Below are 26,036 nucleotides of genomic sequence, written 5' to 3'. Positions count from 1 at the left end.
GGGTTCTCGCCCAAGCCCTACCTAGAGCTGCTCTCGGGGACTGAACCTGGGACCTTTTGCATGCAAAGCAGATGTTGTATCTCTTATGTGCTGAAGTTCTCACCCTGGGCCAGCAGGGGGAATACTGTAGATAGTTATGCAAATAAGGGATCGAAAGTGACGTTCAGTGATTCAGCTCAGTGATTCAGCTTAGAGAGTGGCCGCATCTGGTTGTGCTCTGATGTGCATCGATCCCATCTTCGTCGCCAGTGTTAGGTTGTGAGTGAACATATCAGACGACACAGCCATTCTTCAAACAGCTCTTGTTTATTGACAGGCCAGAACTGAACTGAACTGAAGGGTTCAGTCAGCCTGCTTATATAGAGCTCCAGTACAACGTAGCTGTAAATTTTCTAAAACTATCCAGTATCACTGAGCTACAGACTGGTGTTGCAACCCAGAGGGACCGTAGGGCCTAGTCCACCAGGCTTAAAATGGAAAGGGGGAGCAGACAGCGCAGGTGGTGAGACTTCGGGGAACCCCAGTTTGGGACAACACTCCCCACAAACTCCCCACAGTAGAATCATGGAATCATAGATATTTTTTTTCCTGGGGTGACATCACTCCCCCTGTAATCCTGGCAGCCTCCCTCTCCCAGCTCTGCTATTGCTTTTTGCAAACCAACGCACAGCTGGAGTCTATCCCCTTTCTTGCCTGAAACTGACTGTCCCGCCTTTTCTGCCATCGCCTGTTTTTGTTCTTCAATGGCACCTCTCTCAGCCAATCTCCTGAGGAAGCTGGCTTGACTTATTTTTTAGGCCTTGCCAAATAATTTGACCGAACCCCTCATTTACTAATTTCAGAAATTGTGGGGAGAACTGGGCACCCAGGAATTTTAGGAGAACCTTGCTCCCTGCAAATGCATAACTATACATTTTATGTTTGCCCAACAGTTTCATAATGTGAAGGCAGTCCTCTGTTTTCATTTTTAGCTGTGTACCTAATAAAGCTGTACCAATCTATTGCAAAAGAGTCTTTGTGCTTTAAACCATGTGTGAATTTTATTCTGTTAGTCAATTTTTCCACAAGTGCTGCTTAACATACTTCGTTGTACCAGTTTGTCAAAGAAGCAGCCCCCCCCCCATTCTTCCAGCATCTCATTATTACAAGCCTGGCCACCAGGGGTTTGAACTGTAACTTAGTGCTACCTCGTGCAGAAAGGCTGAGCAGAACCAACTCTGGACATTTAGACGTGTTTGGTTCAGTATTTGCTTTTATTTCAACAAATTCTTCTTGGAACTGAGCCACTTTCCCACATGCCCACCACATGCTGATGAGACCCCAACGTTCTCTAGCATTTTGATGACTAGGAAGAGCCAATGTCGGATGGGCGTATCGGTGTGAGATACCATTTTTGCAATACAGTGCAGTTGCATCTTATGGGCAATTGACTTGCACAATTTCAACCCTGCATATTGAAACCTTGCAGATTAATTACATGCAAGGTGGAGAGCATAAAAAGCTCATTTTGTGCTGTGTTTTCCTGCTGTGGAAAGAGCTTTTAAGCACCCCACGTTGCCTACTGGGCTTTGGGATGCTCTCACAAGATTTCACGGGAACTGAAATGGCCCTACCAGATTTCGTGAGAGCATCTCAGAACTTGTGTGCTAAATGAGACTTGCACAGTAAGGAAAACAGAGTGCTTAAAAACTCTCTGTCTTGCTTGGGGGGGGGTAAGGTCTGCTCTTGTGCCGGCTCAGGAAAATAAGGAGGGTCACAGGAAGGCCGTTCAAGTATATGTGGTTTTGCATCTATGGGGCTGTGCAATATCTGGTTTCCAACATCGCAATATATCACCAGCTAAACATAGCAATATACCGATATATCATGTTGTCTGAAATAAGGCTGGAGCTATGTAGAGGCATTGGCTGGCTTCACGGTTTCCCCCACATTGTGATTTTTGCATAGCACACACACACACATCACATTTTGCGATATATTGCCGGGTCAAAAACTATGATGCCAATATCACAGTATAGACTTCAAACCACTTTTGGACGCTGTATCAATATATTGCCCAGCCCTAAATGTAACTCACATGCCAGATGCGATTTTGCTGTATTTTTAGTGCTACCCGTTTCATCTACTTCATTGCTATCATAAGCAGAAGGTTGTGCTGAATTTTATTTTATTTACACATTGAGTGTATTGCTCATGTTAGTGAGATTTATAGCAAGACCTTCCTCTGAGGAAGTCAGGGTGTATTTAATCCTGGGCTTCATTGCTGCCTGGGGCTTAGAGCCCACGGCCTCCGCAGTAAACGTGATCAGAAGGAACTACAGTGGAACCTCGGGTTGTGGACGTAATCCGTGATGGAGGCACGTCCGCAACCCGCAGCATTCGCATCCTGAAGCGCCGCGTCTGCACAGGCACAATTCGGTGCTTCTGTGCATGCGCGATTTAGCGCATGTGCGAGCGGCGAAACCCAGAAGTAACCTGTTCTGGTACTTCCGGGTTTCTCGCAGTCTGTAACCCGAAAACATGTAACCTGAAGCGTCCGTAACATGAGGTATGACTATAGTAGATTCTGATAACTGGTTTTGGTTTTTCTGCAGGTTTTACTTATCCAAGCCAGAGGGCTGTACAAGAGGTTTCTGAATTCAACTGGCTATGTGGGCGATCAGGAGTGGGCGATGATTAAGATGGTAGAGCAAAGAGTGTTTTTGTACCCCATGATATTTTTTTGCTGCTGGGGTCCAGGTAAGGAAAGCTGGGGAATGCACTGCCTTTGACAGTCTGCCTTGTTACATGTCTAGAAAGTCAATGAGAGTTACTCCCGGATAAGTAGATATAGATATATATGTGGCTTGTCCTCTCAGATAAATTAATTTAAAGGAAATAAATAAAACAATGTTCCTCCTTACCTTTTCTCCCTATAACTCACAAAAAAGGCATTCTGGAAAATTAGGGGCAGGTGTTGCTGTGGTCTAAACCACAGAGCCTAGGACTTGCTGATCAGAATATCGGTGGTTCGAATCCCCACTATGGGGTGAGCTCCTGTTGCTCTGTCCCAGCTCCTGCCAACCTAGCAGTTCGAAAGCACGTCAAAGTGCAAGTAGATAAATAGGTACCGCTCCGGTGGGAAGGTAAGCGGCATTTTCCTGTGCTGCTCTGGTTTGCCAGAAGCGGCTTAGTCATGCTGGCCACATGACCTCGGCCAGTAAAGAGAGATGAGCGCCGCAAGCCCAGAGTCGTCTGCGACTAGATCTAACGGTCAGGGGTCCCTTTACCTTAGAGCTTGGAAGCTCCAGAAAGCTTTTGGGGGGATGCAAGTTGGATGAACCCCTTCATGGATCACTGCCTTGCCGTGGCGAAGGGGCTTGAAGAACTTAGAGAAGCTATGAACTACGCCGAGCAGGACACACAAGATGAACAGGTCATAGTGGAGAGTTTTGACCAAACGTGATCCACCTGGAGTAGGAATCGGCAAGCCACTCCAGTATCCCTGCCAAGAAAACTCCATGGACAAAGACAACAGGCATATAAAAGTTATGACACTGGAAGATGAGCCCCTCAGGTCGGAAGGTGTCCAACATGCTACTGGGGAAGAGCGGAGGACAAGTACAAGTAGATCCAGAGCTGATGAAGCGGCTGGGCCAAAGCCGAAAGGACGCTCAGTTGTGGATATGCATGGAAGCGAAAGGAAAGTCCAATGCTGTAAAGAAAAATATTGCAAAGGAACCTGGAATGTAAGAACCATGAACCTGGGTAAGTTGGATGTGGTCAAAAATGAGATGGCAAAAATAAATATTGACATCCTGGGCATCAGTGAGCTAAAATGGACAGGAATGGGCGAATTCAGTTCGGATGACTACCATATCTACTACTGTGGGCAAGAAACCCGTAAGAGAAATGGAGTGGCCCTCATAGTCAACAAAAGAGTGGCGAAAGCTGTACTGGGATGCAGTCTCAAAAATGATAGAATGATCTCGATACGAATCCAAGGCAGACCTTTTAACATCACAGTAATCCAAGTTTATGCACCAACTACTGGTGCTGAAGAAACTGAAATTGACCAGTTCTATGAAGACTTACAAAACCTTATCGAAGTGACACCAAAGAAGGATGTTCTGCTCATTATAGGGGATTGGAATGCTAAAGTAGGGAATCAAGAGATAAAAGGAACAACTGGCAAGTTTGGCCTTGGAGATCAAAACGAAGCAGGGCAAAGGCTAATAGAGTTCTGTCAAGAGAACAAGCTGGTCATCACAAACACGCTTTTCCAACAACACAAGAGACGACTCTACACATGGACATCCCCAGATGGGCAACATCGAAATCAGATTGATTATATTCTCTGCAGCCAAAGATGGAGAAGCTCTATACAGTCAGCAAAAACAAGACCTGGAGCTGATTGTGGCTCAGATCATCAGCTCCTTATAGCAAAATTCAAGCTTAAACTGAAGAAAGTAGGAAAAACCACTGGACAGGTAAGATACAATCTAAACCAAATCCCTTATGAATACACAGTGGAAGTGAGGAACAGGTTTAAGGATTTAGATTTGCTGGACAGAGTGCCTGAAGAACTATGGATGGAGGCTCGCAACATTATACAGGAGGCAGCAACTAAAACCATCCCAATGAAAAAGAAATGCAAGAAAGCAAAGTGGCTGTCCAACGAGGCCTTACAAATAGCGGAGGAGAGAAGGCAAGCAAAATGCGAGGGAGATAGTGAAAGATACAGGAAATTGAATGCAGATTTCCAAAGAACAGCAAGGAGAGACAAGAAGGCCTTCTTAAACGAGCAATGCAAAGAAATAGAGGAAAGCAACAGAATGGGAAGAACCAGAGATCTGTTCAAGAAAATCGGAAATATGAAAGGAACATTTCGTACAAAGATTACCATAATAAAGGACAAAAGTGGTAAAGATCTAACTGAAGCAGAAGACATCAAGAAGAGGTGGCAAGAATACACAGAGGAATTATACCAGAAATATATGGATGTCTCGTACACCCCAGGTAGTGTGGTTGCTGACCTTGAGCCAGACATCCTGGAGAGTGAAGTCAAATGGGCCTTAGAAAGCACTGCAAATAACAAGGCCAGTGGAAGTGATGGTATTCCAGCTGAACTGTTTAAAATTTTAAAAGATGATGCTGTTAAGGTGCTACACTCAATATGCCAGCAAGTTTGGAAAACTCAGCAGTGGCCAGAGGATTGGAGAAGATCAGTCTACATTCCAATCCCAAAGAAAGGCAGTGCCAAAGAATGCTCCAACTACCGCACAATTTCACTCATTTCACATGCTAGCAAGGTTATGCTTAAAATTCTACAAGGAAGGCTCAAGCAGTATGTGGACCGAGAACTCCCAGAAGTGCAAGCTGGATTTAGAAGATGCAGAGGAACCAGAGACCAAATTGCAAACATGCGCTGGATTATGGAGAAAGCCAGAGAGTTCCAGAAAGACATCAACCTCTGCTTCATTGACTATGCAAAAGCCTTTGACTGTGTTGACCACAGCAAACTATGGCAAGTTCTTAAAGAAATGGGAGTGCCTGATCACCTCATCTGTCTCCTGCGAAATCTCTATGTGGGACAAGAAGCTACAGTTAGAACTGGATATGGAACAACTGATTGGTTCCAAATTGGGAAAGGAGTACGGCAAGGCTGTATATTGTCTCCCTGCTTATTTAACTTATATGCAGAATTCATCATGCGAAAGGCTGGGCTGGATGAATCCCAAGCCGGAATTAAGATTGCCGGAAGAAATATCAACAACCTCAGATATGCAGATGACACAACCTTGATGGCAGAAAGTGAAGAGGAATTAAAGAACCTTTTATTGAGGGTGAAAGAGGAGAGCGCAAAATATGGTCTGAAGCTCAACATCAAAAAAACGAAGATCATGGCCACTGAGCCCATCACCTCCTGGCAAATAGATGGGGAAGAAATGGAGGCAGTGAGAGATTTTACTTTCTTGGGCTCCATGATCAGTGCAGATGGTGACAGCAGTCACGAAATTAAAAGACGCCTGCTCCTTGGGAGAAAGGCGATGGCAAACCTAGACAACATCTTGAAAAGCAGAGACATCACCTTGCCAACAAAGGTCCGTATAGTGAAAGCCATGGTTTTCCCAGTAGTGATGTATGGAGGTGAGAGCTGGACCATAAAGAAGGCTGATCGCCGAAGAATTGATGCTTTTGAATTATGGTGCTGGAGGAGACTCTTGAGAGTCCCATGGACTGCAAGAAGATCAAACCTCTCCATTCTGAAGGAAATCAGCCCTGAGTGCTCACTGGAAGGACAGATCGTGAAGCTGAGGCTCCAATACTTTGGCCACCTCATGAGAAGAGAGGACTCCCTGGAAAAGACCCTGATGTTGGGAAAGATGGAGGGCACAAGGAGAAGGGGACGACAGAGAATGAGATGGTTGGATGGTGTTCTTGAAGCTACTAGCATGAGTTTGATCAAACTGCGGGAGGCAGTGGAGGACAGAAGTGCCTGGCGTGCTCTGGTCCATGGGGTCACGAAGAGTCGGACACCACTAAACGACTAAACAACAACAAGTTGGATGAAAGGGGAGGGGAGCTGGAGACTGGAAAATGTCCTTCTGTGAACTTCCATGTCTGTCTAATATGCTAAAACTCTTTCACCAGTGTTATTTGACATTCTCGATTATTAATAATCCACAGACTTTTAAATCCCCTCCAAAAAAGAGATAAATAAACACAACTATTTTTATTCCATACAATGTTGGGGGGGGGGACCCACTTAAAGACCCACCAAAAATACATGGTGCAAATCCAGTTTATGTGGATCACTTAGATTTATTTGCTTTGCTTCTGAGGCAGGGCAAGTTGTGCTAAGCACATTTCCTTCAGAGCTAGATTCCTCCCTGTGTTTCCCTTTCCTTATCACTAAATTTTGTTTAGAAGGAGCCTGAAACTCCTAAGGAGTTTATGGATTCCGTTTTTCAAGGTGACAGGGCATTTTCCGTAGACTTGTGGTCTAAATACAACAAGTACCCAAAGTAACCCACAAAAAAGGCATTCTGGAAAATTAGGGGCGGGTAGCGCTGTGGGTTAAGCCACAGAGCTTAGGACTTGCCGATCAGAAGGTCGGCGGTTCGAATCCCTGCGATGAGGTGAATTCCCGTTGCTCGGTCCCTGCTCCTGCCAACCTAGCAGTTCGAAAGCACGTCAAAGTGCAAGTAGATAAATAGGTACCACTCCGGCGGGAAGGTAAATGGTGTTTCTGTGCACTGCTCTGGTTCACCAGAAGCAGCTTAGTCATGCTGGCCACATGACCCGGAAGCTGTACGCCAGCTCCCTTGGCCAATAAAGCAAGATGAGCGCCGCAACCCCAGAGTTGGTCATGACTGGACCTAATGGTCAGGGGTCCCTTTACTTTTACCTTTTAAGCCCCTTAAGATGGGTGGTCAGTGGGACTTACACCCAACCAAGTGTGCATAGAGGACTGCACTCTTAATCAACCCAAGCTCTAGCCTGCAATCTTATGTGCAGCAACCTGGGAATAACCTGCACTGACATCAATGGGCTTTATATCTCAGTAGACATGCATAGGACTGCATTGCCAGTCAGTTAGCAGCAGGGCAACCCTATGCCTGTTTCCTTGGAAGTAAGTCCTTCTATGTTGTCATTGTGTTTAGACAGGGAGTCTTATTATCCTTATTAATCCTGGGGGGTTTACTGTAAAAATACTGCTGAATACCTGCTGGTGCCCCGCCAGCAGAAAAGCAACATTACTCAGCCAAAAATATTTAATACGAATATATGAAGAAGAAGAAGAAGAAGAAGAGTTTGGGTTTGATAACCCGCCTTTCACTCCCCTTCAGGAGTCTTCTCCTTTCCCTTCCTCCCCCACAACAAACGCTCTGTGAGGTGAGTGGGGCTGAGAGACTTCACAGAAGTGTGACTGGCCCAAGGTCACCCAGCAGCTGCATGTGGAGGAGCGGAGACGCGAACCCGGTTCCCCAGATTACGTGACTACCGCTCTTAACCACTACACCACACTGGCTCTACTGAGCCTACTGGATCAGGCCAATGGCTTGCACCTAGCCCAGCACCCTGTTCCATACGGACGGGGCTGCTGAGATGAGAGCACAGAGTGAGAACACAGTCCTTTCACTTGCTCTCACAATACTACAATTCCCAGGGTTCCCTGGAGGGAAGCAGAGAGACCCCTTGGTCCATTTATCTCAGGATTGTCCACACTGTCAGGTAGTCTCAGGTAGGAGACTCTCCAAGGTCTCAGGTAGGAGACTCTCCAAGGTCTCAGGTAGGAGACTCTCCAAGGTCTCAGGTAGGAGACTCTCCAAGGTCTCAGGTAGGAGATTTTTCCAGCCTACCTGGAGTTGCTGGGAATTGATCCTAGGATCATTTGCTAGCAACGCACGTGGTCTGCTGCTCAGATATGGCCTGTCCCTAAAAATAAAGGGAGCTGCTCTACGTTCTTGACGCAGGGTGGAATTAAGTAAGCTGGAAGGAGTGCAGAGGAGGGCAACCAAGATGTTCAAATGTCTAGAAACCAAGCCTTATGAGGAACGGTTGAAGGAGTTGGGGATGTTTAGCCTAGAAAAGAGGAGATATAACAGCCATCTTCAAATATCTGAGGGGCTGTCACAGGAAAGGAGCAAGTTTGTTTTCTCCTGCTCTGGAGGGGAGCAGCCAAACCAATGGCTTCATGTTACAAGAAGAGAAGAACTTTCTGACAGTAAGAGCTGTCTGACAGTAGAACGGACTCCCTGGGAAGGTAGTGGACTTCTTGGAGGTTTTTAAGCAGAGGTTGGATGCCCATCGGTCAGGGATGCTTTAGTTGAGATTCGAATCATTGCAGGAGGTTGGGCTAGGCAGGGAATGGTCTGGTTGGCCCAAGGGCGTGCAAAAAAATGCACTTCACTCAGTGTGATGGCCTGGGATTCGGACTCGGAGGCTGAACCTGAGGGATCCCAGCCTGCACAGGATTCCCCGCCTCCAGAACCAGCTGAGCCAGAGCTGGGGCCTGAGCCTGAAGGGTCCTCACCTGTGCTGGGTCCTCAGGTGCAGGCACCAGCTGAGTCTGCTCTGGCTCCTGAGGTGATGGAGGACCCATTGCCTGCAGGTGCTCCACTCTCAGCCCCGTCAGGGGAAGAGGAGGTTGCCTCTGGGTCTGGTCACCCTTCAGCCTCTCCTGAGCTGCAGAGGCTCAGGGCAGAGAGGCGGAGGGAACTAAGTTCCCGCAGGAGGAGTGCTCGCCTCCAGGCCAGGAGAGGCGAGTCACCAAAGGATTGGGGCTGCCCTATGCCTCGGGCAGATAAAAGCCGGCCAGCCCCAGTCCCAAGTTGCAGGAGCAGCATTGTTGGTTGCTAGTTCCTGCCTGAACCCTGTCCTGCTTTCCTGCCTGAGCTCCTGACCCGCCCTGGCTCCCTGCTTGCAAGCCTGTCCTTGACTTCACCCGACTCCCTGCCCTGCACCCAGCTTCAGCTACTACGGACTGCCTCCCCATTGCACCTTTGACCATGGACCAGACTAGGACCTCGCCTCTCGGGTAACCCACAGGACCAGCACATTCTGGCTCGGACTGGATATGAGCCCACCTGCTGGTTCCTGCACTGCTTTGGGTGGCCAGGCAAGGAACACAGGCTCCTCTGGGCACCTGGCAGAGGAACGCAAGGGGCAGGGGCACTGATACGGCTCCTTACCAAAGGTGCAAGGGAGTCTATGTATGCCCCTGGCTTGACTAGATGACCCTCAGGGTCCTCTACAGTTCTACAATTTATTCTAGGAGCATAGGAGGCAGAGCAGTGGTCTCAGTATTGCACATCATGATGGACAGCAGTGGTCCAGGACAGCCGTTTCCCCCAGTTCTACATGCAGAAGCATAGCTGTCAACTTACAGATTTGAAAATAAGGGACCAGCAGCCTCGAAAATAAGGAATCAGCAGACAAAATAAGGGATTTTCCGGGCACAGGTATGTTCAACCTCTGAGCCCCTCCGAGCCAAAGGCAGAAAGCCCAGCCAGCAGCCAAACGAAGTCTCATCAATAAGGGACAGCAGCGGGACATGGCACTGGGATAAGGGACTGTACCGCCAAATAAGGAACGCTTGACAGCTATGCAGAAGCCAGGCACTGAATGCTAAGCTGTTCCTCTTCTGTTTCTGAGCTCCTGTCCTCCCATTTAGCCCATTCAATGCCTGCCAGTCCCCAAGCTCCTCTTACCTCCTCCTTCGAAAACCGTTCTCCTCGCGTCATCAACATCTCCTTAATGCTGCAAGACAAAGCAGGGGACAGATGGAGGACCACGAGGGAGCAAAACCCCAGAGCAAAATGACAAGGAAAGCTTTGAGAGGAGCAGAGGCTGCAGCCATTTAATTGAAGGGCCTGAGAGACAGATGGCCCTCGCATCTCGTAATCAAAGGTTGAAACAGGAAAGGATTCACTGTGAAGCTTCCAAAATCAGCACCAACATCATTTCGGTGTGGAGATATATCAGGTCAAAGGAGAAATAGAAAAATCTGTCAGGTTAGTCTCTCAATTGTTCATTTTTCGAATCCCTAGTTCAGCACATTTCCATATCAGAGAGACCAAATTCTTTTTCTAATACTTCCCCCCCCCCATCTTCTCCCTTTTGCATTTCCTCAGCTTCAACCAGGTTCACTTTGCTTTATTCCGGGGGTCAGGAACCTTTATGGCCCAGCAGCCAAGATCTTTACCTCCTCCCCACCCGACAGGCCAACTGAGACAGGTGGTTGGGTGATTGGCAGGCAGGCAGATATGCACACCAGCAAAAGCAGCGAAGGTAGAGAGCAAGAGAGATTGAACTCCCCACGTTGTACAGGGTTCAGATGTAGGAGGGAATTCTCTGCAGATTATTCCCTTATGACCTCCAACTGAGCAGTACTGAACTCCCCACACCAGGTCAGTTCAGTCCTACACATGCAGGGAACTAGGGCATGTAGATGAACCAACCCACATCTACCTATTGGGCTAATGCCACCTTATTAGCAGATGGGTGAGGTTTAAGGAAAAAATGGCCCTGTAGGCCAAATCAAAACCTCTGGTGGGTCAAGATTGCCCCATGGGTTGTAGGCTTCCTACCTCTGCATTACTTGCAACAATTGGCATTTGTAGTAATTAAATTATAACTATTAGATGTGATACTTAGAAGCACGGAGGCCGAGAAAGAATCTCCATCACATCGGAAGAACTGAAATCAGCCTAGCGACTCATAAGGCACGCTGCCATCTGTGAACACCAGTCTCTCATGTTGTAGGTATTCCAAACTGGTTAGCACATCAGTGGCCATTGCAATCACAGCCTCCACTTGGCAGTGCACAGCACAGGCCTAGGCAATAGGGGAGGCAAGTTGAGCTGTCCAGAGAGACACAAGAGCAGCTGTTGGAAAGTTCAAATCGCTCAGGCGTCGGCTCACGCCAGACTGGTTTTTGCACCTGTGAGGAAAGAGATCCCTTCCACATTCCGTAAAAATGTTGCATTCTTGGCACGATCACCAATCATCTTATTCTAATCGGGAAACTTAGATGGGGGTTTGTCACAACAACTGTCACTTGTACCTCTCAGTGGCCAACACAACATGTTCAGCATAAAACAGAGCAGGGTTGAGGAACTTTTTCAGAGCACATGCCATTTGTGGGCAAGTCCGGAAACGAAAGTGGGCAGAGCAACAGGCAAATATTACCTTTGTGCAGCAGGCTAGTTTCTACACAACCCTCAACAGATTAGCTTTGGATCCAGTTGGATCTGGTTGGAATGTGTTCCTGACCTCTGCTTGTCTGAATGGATGGGGGTGGGTGGCAGGTGTAGACAGTAGTCTACTGTGCAAAAATAAACAACCACATCCACTTCTCCACCCACTGTTGCCTCTGGCCCTTCCAACCAATAGCATGTGGCCCCCAGAAAGTTGCCCAGAGGCTAATGTGGCCCTCAGGCTGAAAAGGGAATGCACCCTCTAGGGGAAGCACCACTGCCCGCAAGAGCTGCTTCCTGTTGCATGTGCCACCATCTCAGAAGACACATTCATTTTTTAAAAAATGATATTTATTGAAACAACAGATTTTTTAAAAAAATACACAAAAAAGACAAAATTACAAAAAGAGGGGGGGGAATAAAAACAGAAAAAGAAAAAGAAAAAACAAAAACAAAACCATCGTTTCCAAATTCTCCAAATTCCATTACCTTCTTTCCCTGACCTCCTCTCCCTCCCATCTCTTGTATCTTGGTTAATAGTTGTCACAGCAAATCCTTTCCATAGTTCATAATATTTTGTCATTATGTTATCTTACTCTATTCTCATTTTATCTTATAAAAACAACCTTAAAGCTTAAACTTAAATCTTTTTTATCAATTTCTCAAAACCATTACCCTTTTACCAAATTCTTTAAATATTTTAACCAGAGCCAAGTAATTTCATTTCAACATTTTCTCCACATTCATAAATCTTTTCTGGTAGTAATAATATTAAAAAAGAAGACACATTCATCACCATAAGTAATAATAATAACAGCAAGAACAGCAGCAAGGGCCTTGGAAAGTCAGAGCTTTCCAAACTGTGTATTGTGATATGTTGATGTGTTGGCTGCAGTGTGTAGGTGTGTCGCGCAAATACTCCCCATGCTCCTCCCAGGAGTTAGTTTGCTAGTGAAACTGAATTACAGTCATACCTCATGTTACGTCCGCTTCATGTTAAGTTCTTTCAGGTTACGTCCCGCGGTGACCCGAAAGTACCGGAAAGGGTTCCTTCCAGGTTTCGCCACTCGCGCATGCACAGAAGCGCAAAATTACATCACATGCATGCGCAGAAGCAGTGAATCGCAACCCGTGCGTGTGCAGACACGCTGCTGCAGGTTGTGCTCTTTTCATGTTGCAAACTGGCCTCCAGAATGGATCCCGTTCGCAACCAGAGGTACCACTGTACTGTGTCGCGATGCATGTCTAAAAATGCTGGTGTGTCACCAACACGAAAAGTTTGAAAGCTCTGCTGTAAGTCATTTGAGGCTCTCCTCCGGGTGCGTACCCCACAGGAGGTCCAGAGAGTGGCACCACAAGAACAGGGCCTTTTCTGCTGTGGCTCCCTTCTTGTGAAGTCCTCTCCCCAGGGAGGCTCACCTGGCACCATCATTACCTACCTTTAGGCTCCAGGCAAAAACATTTCTTTCCCACCAGTCCTTTAGCTTTGAATGATCTGAAGCCTCCTTCAGTGGATGGGATGTTTTAGTCTTTTTAAAAATGTGGAGTTTTATATTTTTCTCTGTTTTGTATTTGTATTGCTATATGTTTTGTTAATTGCTTTGAGTTGCATTTGCAAAGGAGGGGGTGCGGGACCCTAGTTAGTACAAGCAGAAGGAGGCTGATATAAATCACACTCAGCTACACAAGCTGCAAATAAAACGTTTAAAGTGCAGTACAGTATGCAAATGTGACACAAATGGTGACAGTCATCTATGGAAAATTCAATGTATTTTTTAAAAACGTTTTTTTAAAAAGCATTTTCACAGCGTGTGTTTTTATATATATATATGTGTAGATTCTACCTCAGAGATGGGAGAATTGGTTGGTTTTTGTTTCTCTCAGTTTCTGATTTTTTCCCCCTATCTCAGTAATAGTTGGAGTTTTGGCTGCTAAGATACAATAAGCCTTGATTTTTAAAATAATAATAAAAATATTTACTGAGTAAAGCTTTTTTCCCCCAAAGAAGCTTGTAAAGGCTGCAAGCTTCAAGAAAGGAGAGTCCGACTAAACATTCGGGAAAACTTTCTGACAGTAAGAGCTGTTCAGCAGTGGAACAGACTCTCTTGGGAGATTGTGAACTCTGATTCATTGGAGGTTTTTAAGCAGCAGGTAGATGGCCACCTGTCATGGATGCTTTAGCTGAGATTCCTGCATTTCAGGGGGTTGGACTAGATGACCCTCAGTGTCCCTTCCAACTCTAAGATTCTATGAAAGAGAAATCCCCAGTCGATTGCACCTTCCAGTTGAATTATAGGAGGTGATGCTATTTGGATAAACCCATAGTGCTACTGTATTTTTCCGTGTATAAGATGCCCCCTACTTTTGGGGACCCCAAATTTAGAAAATGGGCATATATGTACTATCCTTGTATAAGACTTTTAACCTTATTTTGAAGTAAAAAAAAACCCCTAGTCTTATACATGGAAAAGTACGGTAATTTCGTGTGTTTGTGTGCAGGTACTGAGATACATAGCCTAACTTTACCAAATTAATTCACATCTCTGCTCTGCAATGAAACACTGACCTCTGCTGGACCCCACTGTGCATCACAAGCTAAAATCCTCTTTTCTTTTTTTAAACTCACACTCCTGTTTTGCAGTATAGAATAATGGAATTTAAAAGTTGGAAGGGACCACAAGGGTCATCTAGTCCAACCCCCTGCAATGCAGAAGTCTTGTGGAGGTTGAACCCACAACCCTGAGATGAAGAGTCCCATGCTCTACAGCCTGAGCTATCCAGGAGATATTATTGTTCCCTCTAATTTGTTCTGGAAGTGATCATTGCAAGATAAAACTGACATTGCTCATGTTGCCAAAATGGCAGCAAGAGAGAGGTTGTACCCAGTGGCAAGGCTTCATGCTCCAGCACCGGGGGGGGGGGAGGAGAGAGAGAGCAGGCGGGGGGGCGTGCCGCCCTGGGGGCGGGGGGCACTGCCTGCAGGGGCATGGCACCCAGCGTGGGGGGGGGCAGCTGCGATGGCACCCCACTGGGATCGTGTTTCCGGGGGTGGTGCGCTCCCCCCACACTCTTCTTCCTCCTCCATAAAGCGAGATGAGCTCCGCAACCCCAGAGTCATTCGCGACTGGACCTAATGGTCAGGGGTCCCTTTACCTTCACCTTTAGCCTCTTTAAAAGGCCGTCTCTCAAACAGGCTGATGGAGGAGTCATGGAGCAATCTGTTTGAAATCTACTAGCCTAATGGGTTTTTGATAGCATTTTCCATCCACTGCATCTACCGCAGAAGCCCAGCAGACTGACAGAGGAGTGTGGAGCGACCTGGTCCTCCTCCACCACCAACTGGTTTACTCTGCTGCATATCATTCTTGGTTGCCAATAGTTAGGAATGGAGGAAGCTGCCTTATGCCGGGTCAGACCACTGGTTTATTGGTCCACCCAGCTCAGCATTCCCTAAACCGACTGGTAGTGGCTCTCCAGGGCTTCAGGGATCCCTCCTACTCTTTCCTGGAGATTCTCAGGATGGAAGCTGGGTCCTTCTGCATGCAAAGGAGATGCTCTACCACTGGACTATGATCCTTCTCCCATTAGTAGGCAAGTTGTTAAATGGCGTAGTAGTAGGTCATCTGCCCTGAATGTAGAAGGTCCCAGGTTGAATCCCCGGCATCCCCCTGCCTGACATCCTTGAGAGGCACTGCCAGTCAATGTAGACAATATTGAGCTAGATGTACCATTGGCCTACATCAATATGAGGCAGCTTTCTTGCATCCTCTGCTATAGCAATCCTACACTATAAACCACTTATAGGTTTTACTGCAATTGATTGGTGTACTAATTAAATAAATAAAATACATTAATAAAATGTATTAATTTTGTTCAGTAAATAAATGTTTCTATTAACATAAAAATTCCTTCCAGTAGCACCTTAAAGACCAACTAAGTTAGTTCTTGGTATGAGCTTTCGTGTGCATGCACACTTCTTCAGATACAGTGTATTCTTCAGCTCATACCAAGAACTAACTTAGTTGGTCTTTAAGGTGCTACTGGAAGGATTTTTTTATTTTAAATGTTTCCATGTATGTTATAAGGTTACATTACATTTTTATTTCATCTTGGCTGCAAGGAGCTCAGGGCAATTACAATATCCCCTCTCCCCTTTATTCTCACAATAATCCTGAAATGCAAGGTGAGACTAAGAGAGGGCACTCACCCCTAGGTTATTCAGGAATCTTTATCTTCCAAGTGAGGATTTGAACCCAAGTCTTCCTGGTCCCATATAATGCATTTGCACTGGTTCAGCCATAGCAGGCATTTCTGGTAGATTAGTATTTTGATATTTGATCATAGTTCTAGAGGTGCATCATGAGGAATGGTTGACAGAGTTGGGTATGTTTAGGCTGGAGAAGAGAATACTGAGAAGTCATAGGATAGCTGTCTTAAAATAAATGAAGGGCTGTCACACAGAAGATGGAGCAAGCTTGTTTTCTGCTGCTCTAGAGTGTAGTACTCGAACCAGTGGATTCAAATTACAAGAAATGAGACTGCGACTAAACCTTAGGAAGAACTTTATGTTGTTAGGAGCTGTTCAATAGTGGAATGGACTCCCCTGGAAGGTGGTCGACTCTCCTTCATTGGAGATCTTTAATCTGAAGTTGGATAGCCATCTGTCAGGGATTCTATAGCTGTTGTTCCTCTATTGCAGGGAGTTGGACTACATGACCCTTGTGGTCATTTCCAACTCTACAATTCTACGGTCCTACGTGACTCATTGAAGAAATCCCATTAACAAAAATAAATACTTTATATGTATTGTTAAAAAAACTTACATATGAAGTTCTGCTTAAATGAAGTCCTTTGTATTCTACCTAAGAAAGCATATTTGAGATTCATTTTTATAAAGTACCTCCAACAATAACCACACTATAGTTTGAAGAAGTGTCATTCATACATTTTAATATCACATTTGCACAGCCCCGCTTTTTTCTCCGTGTCAGAAATTAATGAAGTACAGAAGGATAATTGGCTCGTTTTGATGCCACTGTAATACAATCACCACCCTCTGGAATTACATGTCCTTTGCTCAGAGGCAGAGCTGAATGGAAAAAAGAAAATCGAACTTGATTGTTAACACAGAGGTAACTTTATCCAGCTGGACCTACATGCCCAACACTGCTTCAAGTGCAGAAATACTGCCTATCTGTCCAAAGCTGCACACCATCTTCAAGGCTTGGAAGGTTCAAGCATAACCTACCAGCATCATGCAGGTAAGTCTTGAACTATATTTTTATCGTCAGCTCCCTGGACTACCATGTCAATACATGAAGACTGTTCCAAACGTTAAACCTCACTTTATAAGTGAAGAGAGACATGAAATTAACTTCAACATCTGTGCAATATGGAGGGCAGGTCTGCTACGCAAAATACCAGTCTAAGAAACTGCCTTATCCTGTGTCAGACCATTGGGTCCATCTAACTCACTGCCCTCCAGATGCCTTGGGATACAACCCCATCAGCCCTCTCCCCCCCCCCACACACAGACACAGACTGTAGCTCCTGGAAGTTGTAATATAAAACATCTGGAGGACACAGGGTTGGCAAAGGCTGATCCACATAGACTGGCAGTTGCTTTCCAGGGGTTTCAGACAAGGACCTTTCCAAGTCCTGTGCTGGAGGCTGGACCCAGGAGCTTTCACGTGTGAGGCAGGTGAACTACAGCCAGTGGTTCGCAGTTGCACAGAGTTGGTGGTCTGTTATTATTTCTTCAGCAAAATCGCCAAAGACTCTCTGTCTCCAGGGTCCTAGAGCCACCCTACCAACAAACAGAAAAGGGTGAGTGTTCCAGAGCTAAGCATCTGGGAACACTGAAAACAGAAGGCACCTCAATTTCAAGAAAATAGGGTGCCCGTTCCGTCACATAGAATGAAATTTCCGAAAGAAGATATTGGGAGCACACCCAGTCATTTGCCCATGTATATACAGATAAAATAGTAGATTGAGCTGAAAGACAAACACATGATGTACAATGATTGTTGCAATGCACCCCTAATTATTATTGTTGTTGTTGTGTAAGATTGTATAAGAAAGTTGTATAATCTTAGAGGGGGCATGGCTGTAACTATCATGAAGCAGACCCTGCACGTCTGAATTTGCCCCTTCCCTAAATATATAGGGTGAATATTAGGGCTACATCTGTTTGAATCTGTAATCAGCTTGAACTGGAATATGTGACCACTTACTTAAACTCAACAGGGCTTACTTTTAAGTATAGATACAGGATTGCACTGAAAACTGTTAACTACTGTAACTGGTGGGGCCAAGAGTTGAGAACACATCATTTCTTCCAGGGCCATCCATCCTGGCTTCTGGAATGATACTGCAGATTAGTGAAAGGGGGAGAAATTAGATTTGGTTTGCATTTAAAGGCAAACCTACCTTATTTTCACTTTCTGAAGCAGTATGTGAACAAAAGCAGAACCATCTATTGACATTCAAATTTCTCCAAATTTTGAAATGCAGTTCTCCAGCCAAGTAATGAGTACAAAAATGCATATGCAGGCAACTCCCCATTTAAGTGTGATCACATACACGCACACCAAACCCATGTGTAGCCCCCAAATGTCATGAAAAGGGGTTGAATGAGGGGAGGCTTGTGCAAGCTCCATTGACATGCATAGGAGTCCAGAATGGAACCCCTGCACAAAATGAGGATTGCCTGATAATGCATATATTAGTGAAAATTGCGTACAAAAGTGCATTGGGTTGTATCTAAGTTATACTCAGAGTAGACCCATTGAAATTAATGGGCCAAACTTAGAATAGACTCATTGAAACTAATAGACATGAGTGAGTAGAAAGAGCATATTACAACCAGGGTTTTTTTCTCAGCTGGAACTCGGTTCCGGCATCTCTCTCGTGGGTGCCACTGGCATTCTAAGAGAACAAGGGAGGTGTTCACAGTGAGCTCCAGCACTTTTTTCCTAGAAAAATAGCACTGAGCACAACTCAGTATATCGGAGATTGCTTTGCAAAAATCTGCATATTAACATAAATTCACACTAAGATGAGGATAGATTTTCAAGAGAACTTTTAAAATGTGGGGGGAAACTAAAATTCTTATAGTTGACATGTGGGGTCAAAATTATCTATATGTTTTTAAGGAATCTAGAAATTTGGAGCACGATGAGTCTTTCCCTGTTAGGAAGAATTGCAGCAATTAACATGAATGCATTGCCAAAAATATTGTTCCTCTTTCAGACAATACCGATAATAAGTAATTGTGTGTGTTTCAAAAAATGGCAAAAAGGTATTGCCAAATTTGTCTGGGATGGGAAAAGGCCAAGGATTAACCATAAAATACTTTCAGATATAAAAGAAAGAGGAGGCTTTTCTCTCCCAGACTTTAAACTTTATTACGAAGCAGCATGTCTTCTTAGATTCGGGACTGGATCAAATTAGAAAAGGAGGCAATAATAGTTGGAGCGACACAATAACAGATTTGGTTGGCATGCATATTTGTGGTATGGGAAGGGGAAAGTACATAAAGGATTTCACAATCATATAATAAGAAAGTTGCTAATAAAAGTATGGGGAAAATAGAAAGATCTATTAGAACAAAAAACACCTTGATGGTTATCTCCTATTGAAGCTTCATTTCTAAAACCGTTAAGCAAGAAAGGAATTTGGCCTACATACAGAGATCTATTAGTAGAACAAGGAGGAAAATTAAAATTGAGATTATGAAGAGTTAAAAGAACATGTTCAGAGTTGGTTGCATCACAGACAACTAAATGAGATCTTTAAGGAAGACAATAAGAAAGGATTTAGTTATACAATCTCTAGATTCCAAAAGGAAATTATAGAGGATAATTCCAAATTATTAAAGAAAGCATACAATATATTATTAGAATGGGAAATTAAAGACGAAGAGGTTAAATCGGTAATGATTAAATGGGCACAAGATCTGGGACATAATATACAATTTGAAGATTGGGAAAAATTATGGAAAGTGAATCTGAAATTCATGGACTGCATATTGTTGAAAGAGGATTACATGAAAATGATGTATAGATAGTATATTATACCGGTAAAATTGGCAAAAATGTATAGAACAGGATCAAATAACTGTTGGAAAAGTAAAGGCACTTTTTACCATATGTGGTGGGAATGTAGAGTTGTAAAAAAAAATTGGGAAATGATCTATAACACTGGTCAACAACAAATTTGTTGTCTGCGTTTTTTCAGCTGATTTAGGATGAATTTGATGCGCTGAATCCCAAAATCACATTGGTTTTGCTCAATCAGGTCAAGTTTTTGAGCTATGGCCACATGTCTTTTTTTACGTTTTTGTTCACATGTACGCTTGTGTGGAGCATTTTAGAAGAAGTTGGTGGGGGTAAAATGCCTTGTCAAATAATTGTTTTGATTGGAAATGATTATTTTAATGACAATAAGTATTCAGGTCCGATAGTTCTGGGTGATTATGTTGAAAAGGGATCAGTTTGAAGTCATAAAACCTCGAAATCTTCCATAAATTGGTCCGGCAAAGCATAAAGTTTGGGGATCAAAACTAAGTTAATGGGGCAGCCGCCCCACGAAGTATCCTGATCTTCAATCAGCACGTCGTCCTGTAGCTCATTGTGATGAAATTCCAGTGCCTATCTTCGGAGAACTTTCTGACATTAGTGACAAAGATGCCTCCAGTATTGAAGGACATGAAGAAGTGGTTCTTGAAGATGATGCTCCACATCCATTTTCCCAAAAGGAGTTGAATGATCTAGTTCGCGATCTCAGCTTGTCAAAGGACTCTGCTGAACTGTTGGCATCCAGATTGAAGGGGAAAAACCTCCTCTCTGACAGTGCTCGCATCAGCTTCTTGAGCAACAGGCATCAAGAGTACCTCCATTTTTTCTTGGAAGAGAAGGACTTGGTGTACTGTGCAGATATTGCGCAGCTTCTGTTCAAGCTTGGAGTGCCACAGTACGAACCCAAAGATTGGAGACTGTTCATTGACAGCAGCAAGCGATCACTGAAATGTGTTCTGCTACACAACGGCAACTAGTTTGCATCTATACCCCTGGCTCACTCGAGTACACTGAAGGAGAACTATGAAGTATGTGCTGGAGAAAATTGGTTATGATCAGCATAAGTGGTTTATTTGTGTTGACCTGAAGATGGTGAACTTTTTGTTGGGACAACAGTCTGGCTTCACCAAGTACCCATGTTTTCTGTGCATGTGGGATAGTAGGGACCGTGCTCAGCATTACACGAAGAAGGACTGGCCTGTGCGGGAGGAATTGGTGCCTTGCAAAGAAAGGAACGTCATCAACAACCCTCTGGTGGACAGAGACAGAATACTCTTCCCACCGCTGCACATCAAGCTCAGCTTAATCAAGCAGTTCGCCAAGGCTCTGGAAAAGGATGGTGACTGCTTCACTTACTTGTGCCAGGCTTTTCCAGGATTGATCATGGAGAAGTTGAAAGCTGGCATCTTTGACGGTCCTCAGATCCGTCAGCTCATCAGAGATCCAGAGTTCGGAAACTCAATGAACGAAGTGGAACTGGAAGCGTGGAAGGCATTTGTTCTGGTAGTGAAGAACTTTCTTGGCAACAATAAGGCCAGAAACTACGCAGAACTTGTCAACAACATGCTGACTGCTTTCAGAAACCTGGGCTGCAACATGAGCGTCAAGATGCACTACCTATTTTCACATATGGACCGGTTTCCTGAGAACCTGGGTTCAATGAGTGACGAGCAGGGGGAGAGATTCCATCAGGACATGAAAGAGATGGAGACCAGGTATCAGGGTTGCTGGGACACAGTCATGATGGCTGACTACTGTTGGACTCTGAAGAGAGACCTCCGTGCTGCTGAGCATTCCAGGAGTTCCAAGAAACAGAAGTTCAAGCCCTGAAGTTTGAAAAATGGTGAAGCAACATGCAATTTACGTGTACTTATCTTTATCAATGCCCACCATTCAGTTTACAGAAAACCTGACCTGATGGAGAGAAATGGATGCCATTTCCTGATTCAGCAGTGCAAAAATACCCTAAATCAGTTGTAGAAATCTAGACAACATTCAAAAAGTAAAAAATTGTTGCCCAGTGTAATGAATTGAAAAAAATATTTAAAATGTCATTTGTAAAAAAGCCAGAAGTCTTTTTGCTGGGTATTTCAGGTCAAGAATTGCCAAAAGAAAAACAGAAAATATTTATGTGTGCTACAACAGCGGCAAGAGTTTTGCTAGCCCAAGGCTGGAAGACAGGAGAAGTACCAATTAAAGAACAATGGCAAGAAATATTGATGAACTACGCTGAATTAGCAAAGTTAACAGACAATTACATGAAAAGGACAATAGTGACTTTAAAAAAGAATGGGAACCTTTTACAACTTACCTACACTAACAACAAAAAGAGATGGACTCACTGGCAGGTTTTGAATAAACATTCACAACTTTATTTAAGTAGAATATGAAGAAAGACAGCGCAAGAACATGTATAGTTATTTAACATGCAGAAGATAACAAGTAATGTAATAAACCAGAAAGGGAAGATGAGGGAAGCCAATGGGAGGGTGGGGATTGTAAAATATAAAATTTGGATAACTGTATTTGCAAATTGTTACAACAAAGAAACCCAATAATTTTTTTTCAAAAAAATCTGTGTTTTTAAAACCTACCACTCTCCTCCCAAAAGAGGGTAAAAGCACATGGCTTTAGTATGCATGTGAAAATAAGAATGATGCAGAATATAACTTATCCATCTGGCGCAGTATCACCTACACAGAGTGGCAGCAGCTTTCAGGGGCTCCAGGCAGCAAACTTTCCCAGCCCTACTTGGAGATGCAGAGGACCATAGGCGCCGACTCCATGGGGCTTGACGGGGCTCGAGCCCCCTCAAAAAAATTTGGGGGGGGGCTCAGCCCCCCCAATAATCTCGGGCGGGCGCCCTTCCAGCAGAGCGCCGCCGCCGTCCCCCGCCTCCTCCCCACCTGCTCCTTCGCCAGCCAGCCAGCCGCGCGCCCTAATCGGAGAGCCCCGGCTGCCAAGGCACTGCCGGAAATCCCGTGAGAACGGGAATCCCGACTGGCCACACCTCCCAGCCAGCCAATTGGCTGGCTGGGGGGCGTGGCTTGCCCTATTTAGGGCTGGAGCCACTTTATTTGCATATTCATGAGCTTATTTATTATTCATGAGCTTTCCCGGGCCCCCCCAATATTTTTTCTAAGTCCGCGTCCCTGCAGAGGACTGAACCTGGAACTTGCTGGTGCTTTTTCAGCAAACTACTATGGGGAATGGTGGAAGGGGGGAGACACTGTAGGCAGAAGAACGTGCCTGGTAATCTTAGGCACTCATATAGGATCACAGCATAAGTAGTCCATATACAACTATGATAGGAGGTGTTGTTGTTGTTGTTGTTGTTGTTGTTGTTGTTGTTGTTAACTTTCTATACCACCCTTCATCCAAGGATCAGAGTGGTTTACTATATAAAAATACATAACACAGTAATAAAAACAACAAACACACATGGTTTAAGAAGCCATAGATTGTTTAATGAGCCTAAGGCCTGAGAGAAGAGGAACGTTTCAGCCTGGCACCTAAAGATGTGCAGTGAAGACAACAGGTGAGCCTCCCTGGGGAGAGCATTCCAGAAATTGGGAGCCACCATAGAAAAGGCCCATTCTCATTTTATCACTCTCCAGACCTCTCACAGAGGGGGGCACATGAAGAAGAGCCTCAGATGATGGTTGCAGGATGCGAGTTGGTTGAGTATGAGTATGTTTCCGAGCACAATTCAAAGTGTTGCTGCTGACCTTTAAAGCCCTAAACGGCCTCGGCCCAGTATACCTGAAGGAGCGTCTCCACCCCCATCGTTCTGACCGGACGCTGAGGTCCAGCACCGAGGGCCTTCTGGCAGTTCCCTCACTGCGAGAAGCTAAGTTTACAGGGAACCAGGCAGAGGGCCTTCTCAGTAGTGGCGCCCTCCCTGTGGAACGCTCTCCCACCAGATGTCAAAGAGATAAACAACTACCAGACTTTTAGAAGACATCTGAAGGCAGCCCTGTTTAGGGAAGCTTTTAATGTTTGATGTATCACAGTATTTTAATATTCTTTTGGAAGCCGCCCAGAATGGCTGGGGAAACCCAGCCAGATGGGCGGGGTATAAATAATAAATCTATTATTATTATTATGGTAGTGGTGGTGGTAGTGGAAGAATCACTGCACAACACACTCTTGAAGAGGAAGCAGACACTAAACCTCTCCTCTTTTTTGCCCTGCAGCTCATCTTCTGCCGACTAAGGACCCACCAGTGGTGCTTCATTCTTTTTAATGTTGTTCTTTTCCACATTTTGTTCTTTGGAGCTGATCTCGTGGAAGAATACTTCTTGCGAGCACTCCCCAACACCTACACAGACATGAAGGTCCTTGAAGCCAGGGAGAGAGCACGGAAACTGGATATGACCCCCTTGAAGGCCAATATCTCCAAGGCTTATGTAGCTAGCAGATCAGAGGCCTGCTCCAACCAAGAGATCTTCCTCCTTGTCCTAGTCTTTGGCAACCCTGAAAACTTGTCAAGGCGCAACACCATTAGAGAAACATGGGCCAACCAGACACACGCCAGGGGTTATGGTACTCTCGTTTTGTTTGTGTTAGGGAAGCCCTCTTCAGAAGGCACCCAGCTGGAGGTAGTCCAGGAGATGGAGAAGCATCAGGACCTCATTCAAGGCTCCTTCCTGGACTCTGTAGAGAACCAGACACTGAAGACACTGATGGCTGTGGAGTGGGCCATAACATTCTGCTCCAGGGCCCGGTTCATTCTCAAAGCAGATGAGGAGATGTTCATCAACCTCCCAAGTTTGGTTGAGTACTTGCTCAACTTAAGAACCCATCCCGAAGACATTTACCTTGGCAGGCTGGTTCATCAAGAGAAACCCAACAGAGACCCTCAAAGTCATGGCTTTGTCTCCCAACAAAAATACCCAGAAAAATATTATCCCGACTATTGCAGTGCGACTGCATTTGTTATCTCACAGGATGTGGCTCGGAAGATCTACGTAACCTCTGGAGAAGTTCCTCTTTCACTGCCTCCTGGTGCCTTTGTGGGACTCTGCAGCAAAGCAGCTGGTGTGGTGCCTGCTCACAGTTCTCGATTTTCTGGGGAAAAGCACATCCGCTACAACCGCTGCTGCTACAAGTTCATTTTCACCTCCTCCACAGCAAGAGATACCCAGCTGCTCCAAGAATGGGATGAGATCAGCAACAGTAAGGACTGCACTGTACTAGAAACTTATTATGGGTTGGTATCCTGCAAAGTCATGACATACCTGGATGGATTTAAACACCTAAGTGTTGATGCCTTACAGAACGAGGCTCTCCATCTTGCTGATTAAACTGACCCAAAAAACTCACATTCCAATGTTTGATTTTAACCATGGATTTTCTCTGCTGAACCATTTATGCTAGGAGCCATGGCCAGCATCCTGTCGCAAGGAGTTCCACTGACTACTTGTGCTTTGTGTAAGTTTTTCTCTATTCTGAACTTCCCATTTAAAACATGCACACAGCAGAAGAGTATAGATGATGAACACTCACAGAACATGAGCAGGAGTCACAAGGTCATGTGAACTAGTCCACTCCACGAGTGGATGCAAATTCTTTAAATGATGCATCTGTGCATGGTGTGGATGGTAATGTGACAGCCAGGCGTGGCAGCAACCAGTTCCCACAGTATTCCTTGGACATGTATAGATGATTTTACCCACCCAAACACTGAATAGTCAGGAGCTCATCACCTCTCCTCCCTTCCATGTTCCAATATCAGTGATCAAAGGATAGACCAATCCAACACTTATTAGCCTTTTCAAGTAAGTTAGGGTAACAGACAATCAAGAACAGGGGAGGCTGTTGTTGCTTTTACACTTTCTTGCAAAATTCAGTGGCATCTGGTAAGTCAGCCTTTCCCAACCCTGGGTCCTCAGATGTTGCTGTACTTCAACTCCCTCAGCTTAGGCCAGTATCCCTCAATGGGCAGGAGGAATGAGAACTGCAATCCAATGATATCTAGGGATCCAAAGTTGTGGTAGGTGACTTATCAGAAGCAGAGCAAGATTAGAAATGGGGATCTTGTGCAGCCCTCTAGATGAGGTTGAAGAGGCCAACTCCCATTAGTTCCAGACAGCATGGTCAATGGACAGGGATGATGGGAGCTATAACACAACATCTAGGAGGGCATCAGTTTATCATCCATAGAGAAGATTGTCCTCTGGGTCAATTGAGCAAATCAGTTCACTTATATTAAAACTGTAGCTCTTTGTGTAAAGTTGCTCTTAAATTTTAAAGAATTCTCCTCTCTCAAGAT

At 45.0% G+C, this 26,036-nt stretch overlaps 1 protein-coding gene and 1 long non-coding RNA gene across 2 annotated transcripts in view; both read left to right on the top strand.

Moving 5' to 3' along the window:
• The window catches only part of LOC309524425, a 275,240-nt gene that overhangs the window by 212,792 nt on the left and 36,412 nt on the right, over positions 1-26,036 (top strand). The window lies entirely within an intron of this gene.
• B3GALT9 (beta-1,3-galactosyltransferase 9) lies at positions 23,784-25,553 on the top strand. The gene has a single exon (XM_082208997.1). The coding sequence runs from the start codon at positions 24,094-24,096 to the stop codon at positions 25,066-25,068; it is 975 nt and encodes a 324-aa protein (XP_082065123.1). The 5' UTR covers positions 23,784-24,093; the 3' UTR covers positions 25,069-25,553.

This window comes from Podarcis vaucheri (genome assembly GCF_965113315.1).
Source record: "Podarcis vaucheri genome assembly, chromosome: Z".
In the NCBI taxonomy this organism is placed as follows: domain Eukaryota; kingdom Metazoa; phylum Chordata; class Lepidosauria; order Squamata; family Lacertidae; genus Podarcis; species Podarcis vaucheri.
The sequence above is the reverse complement of the archived record's forward strand: the minus strand, read 5'-3'. Positions and strand labels throughout refer to the sequence as shown.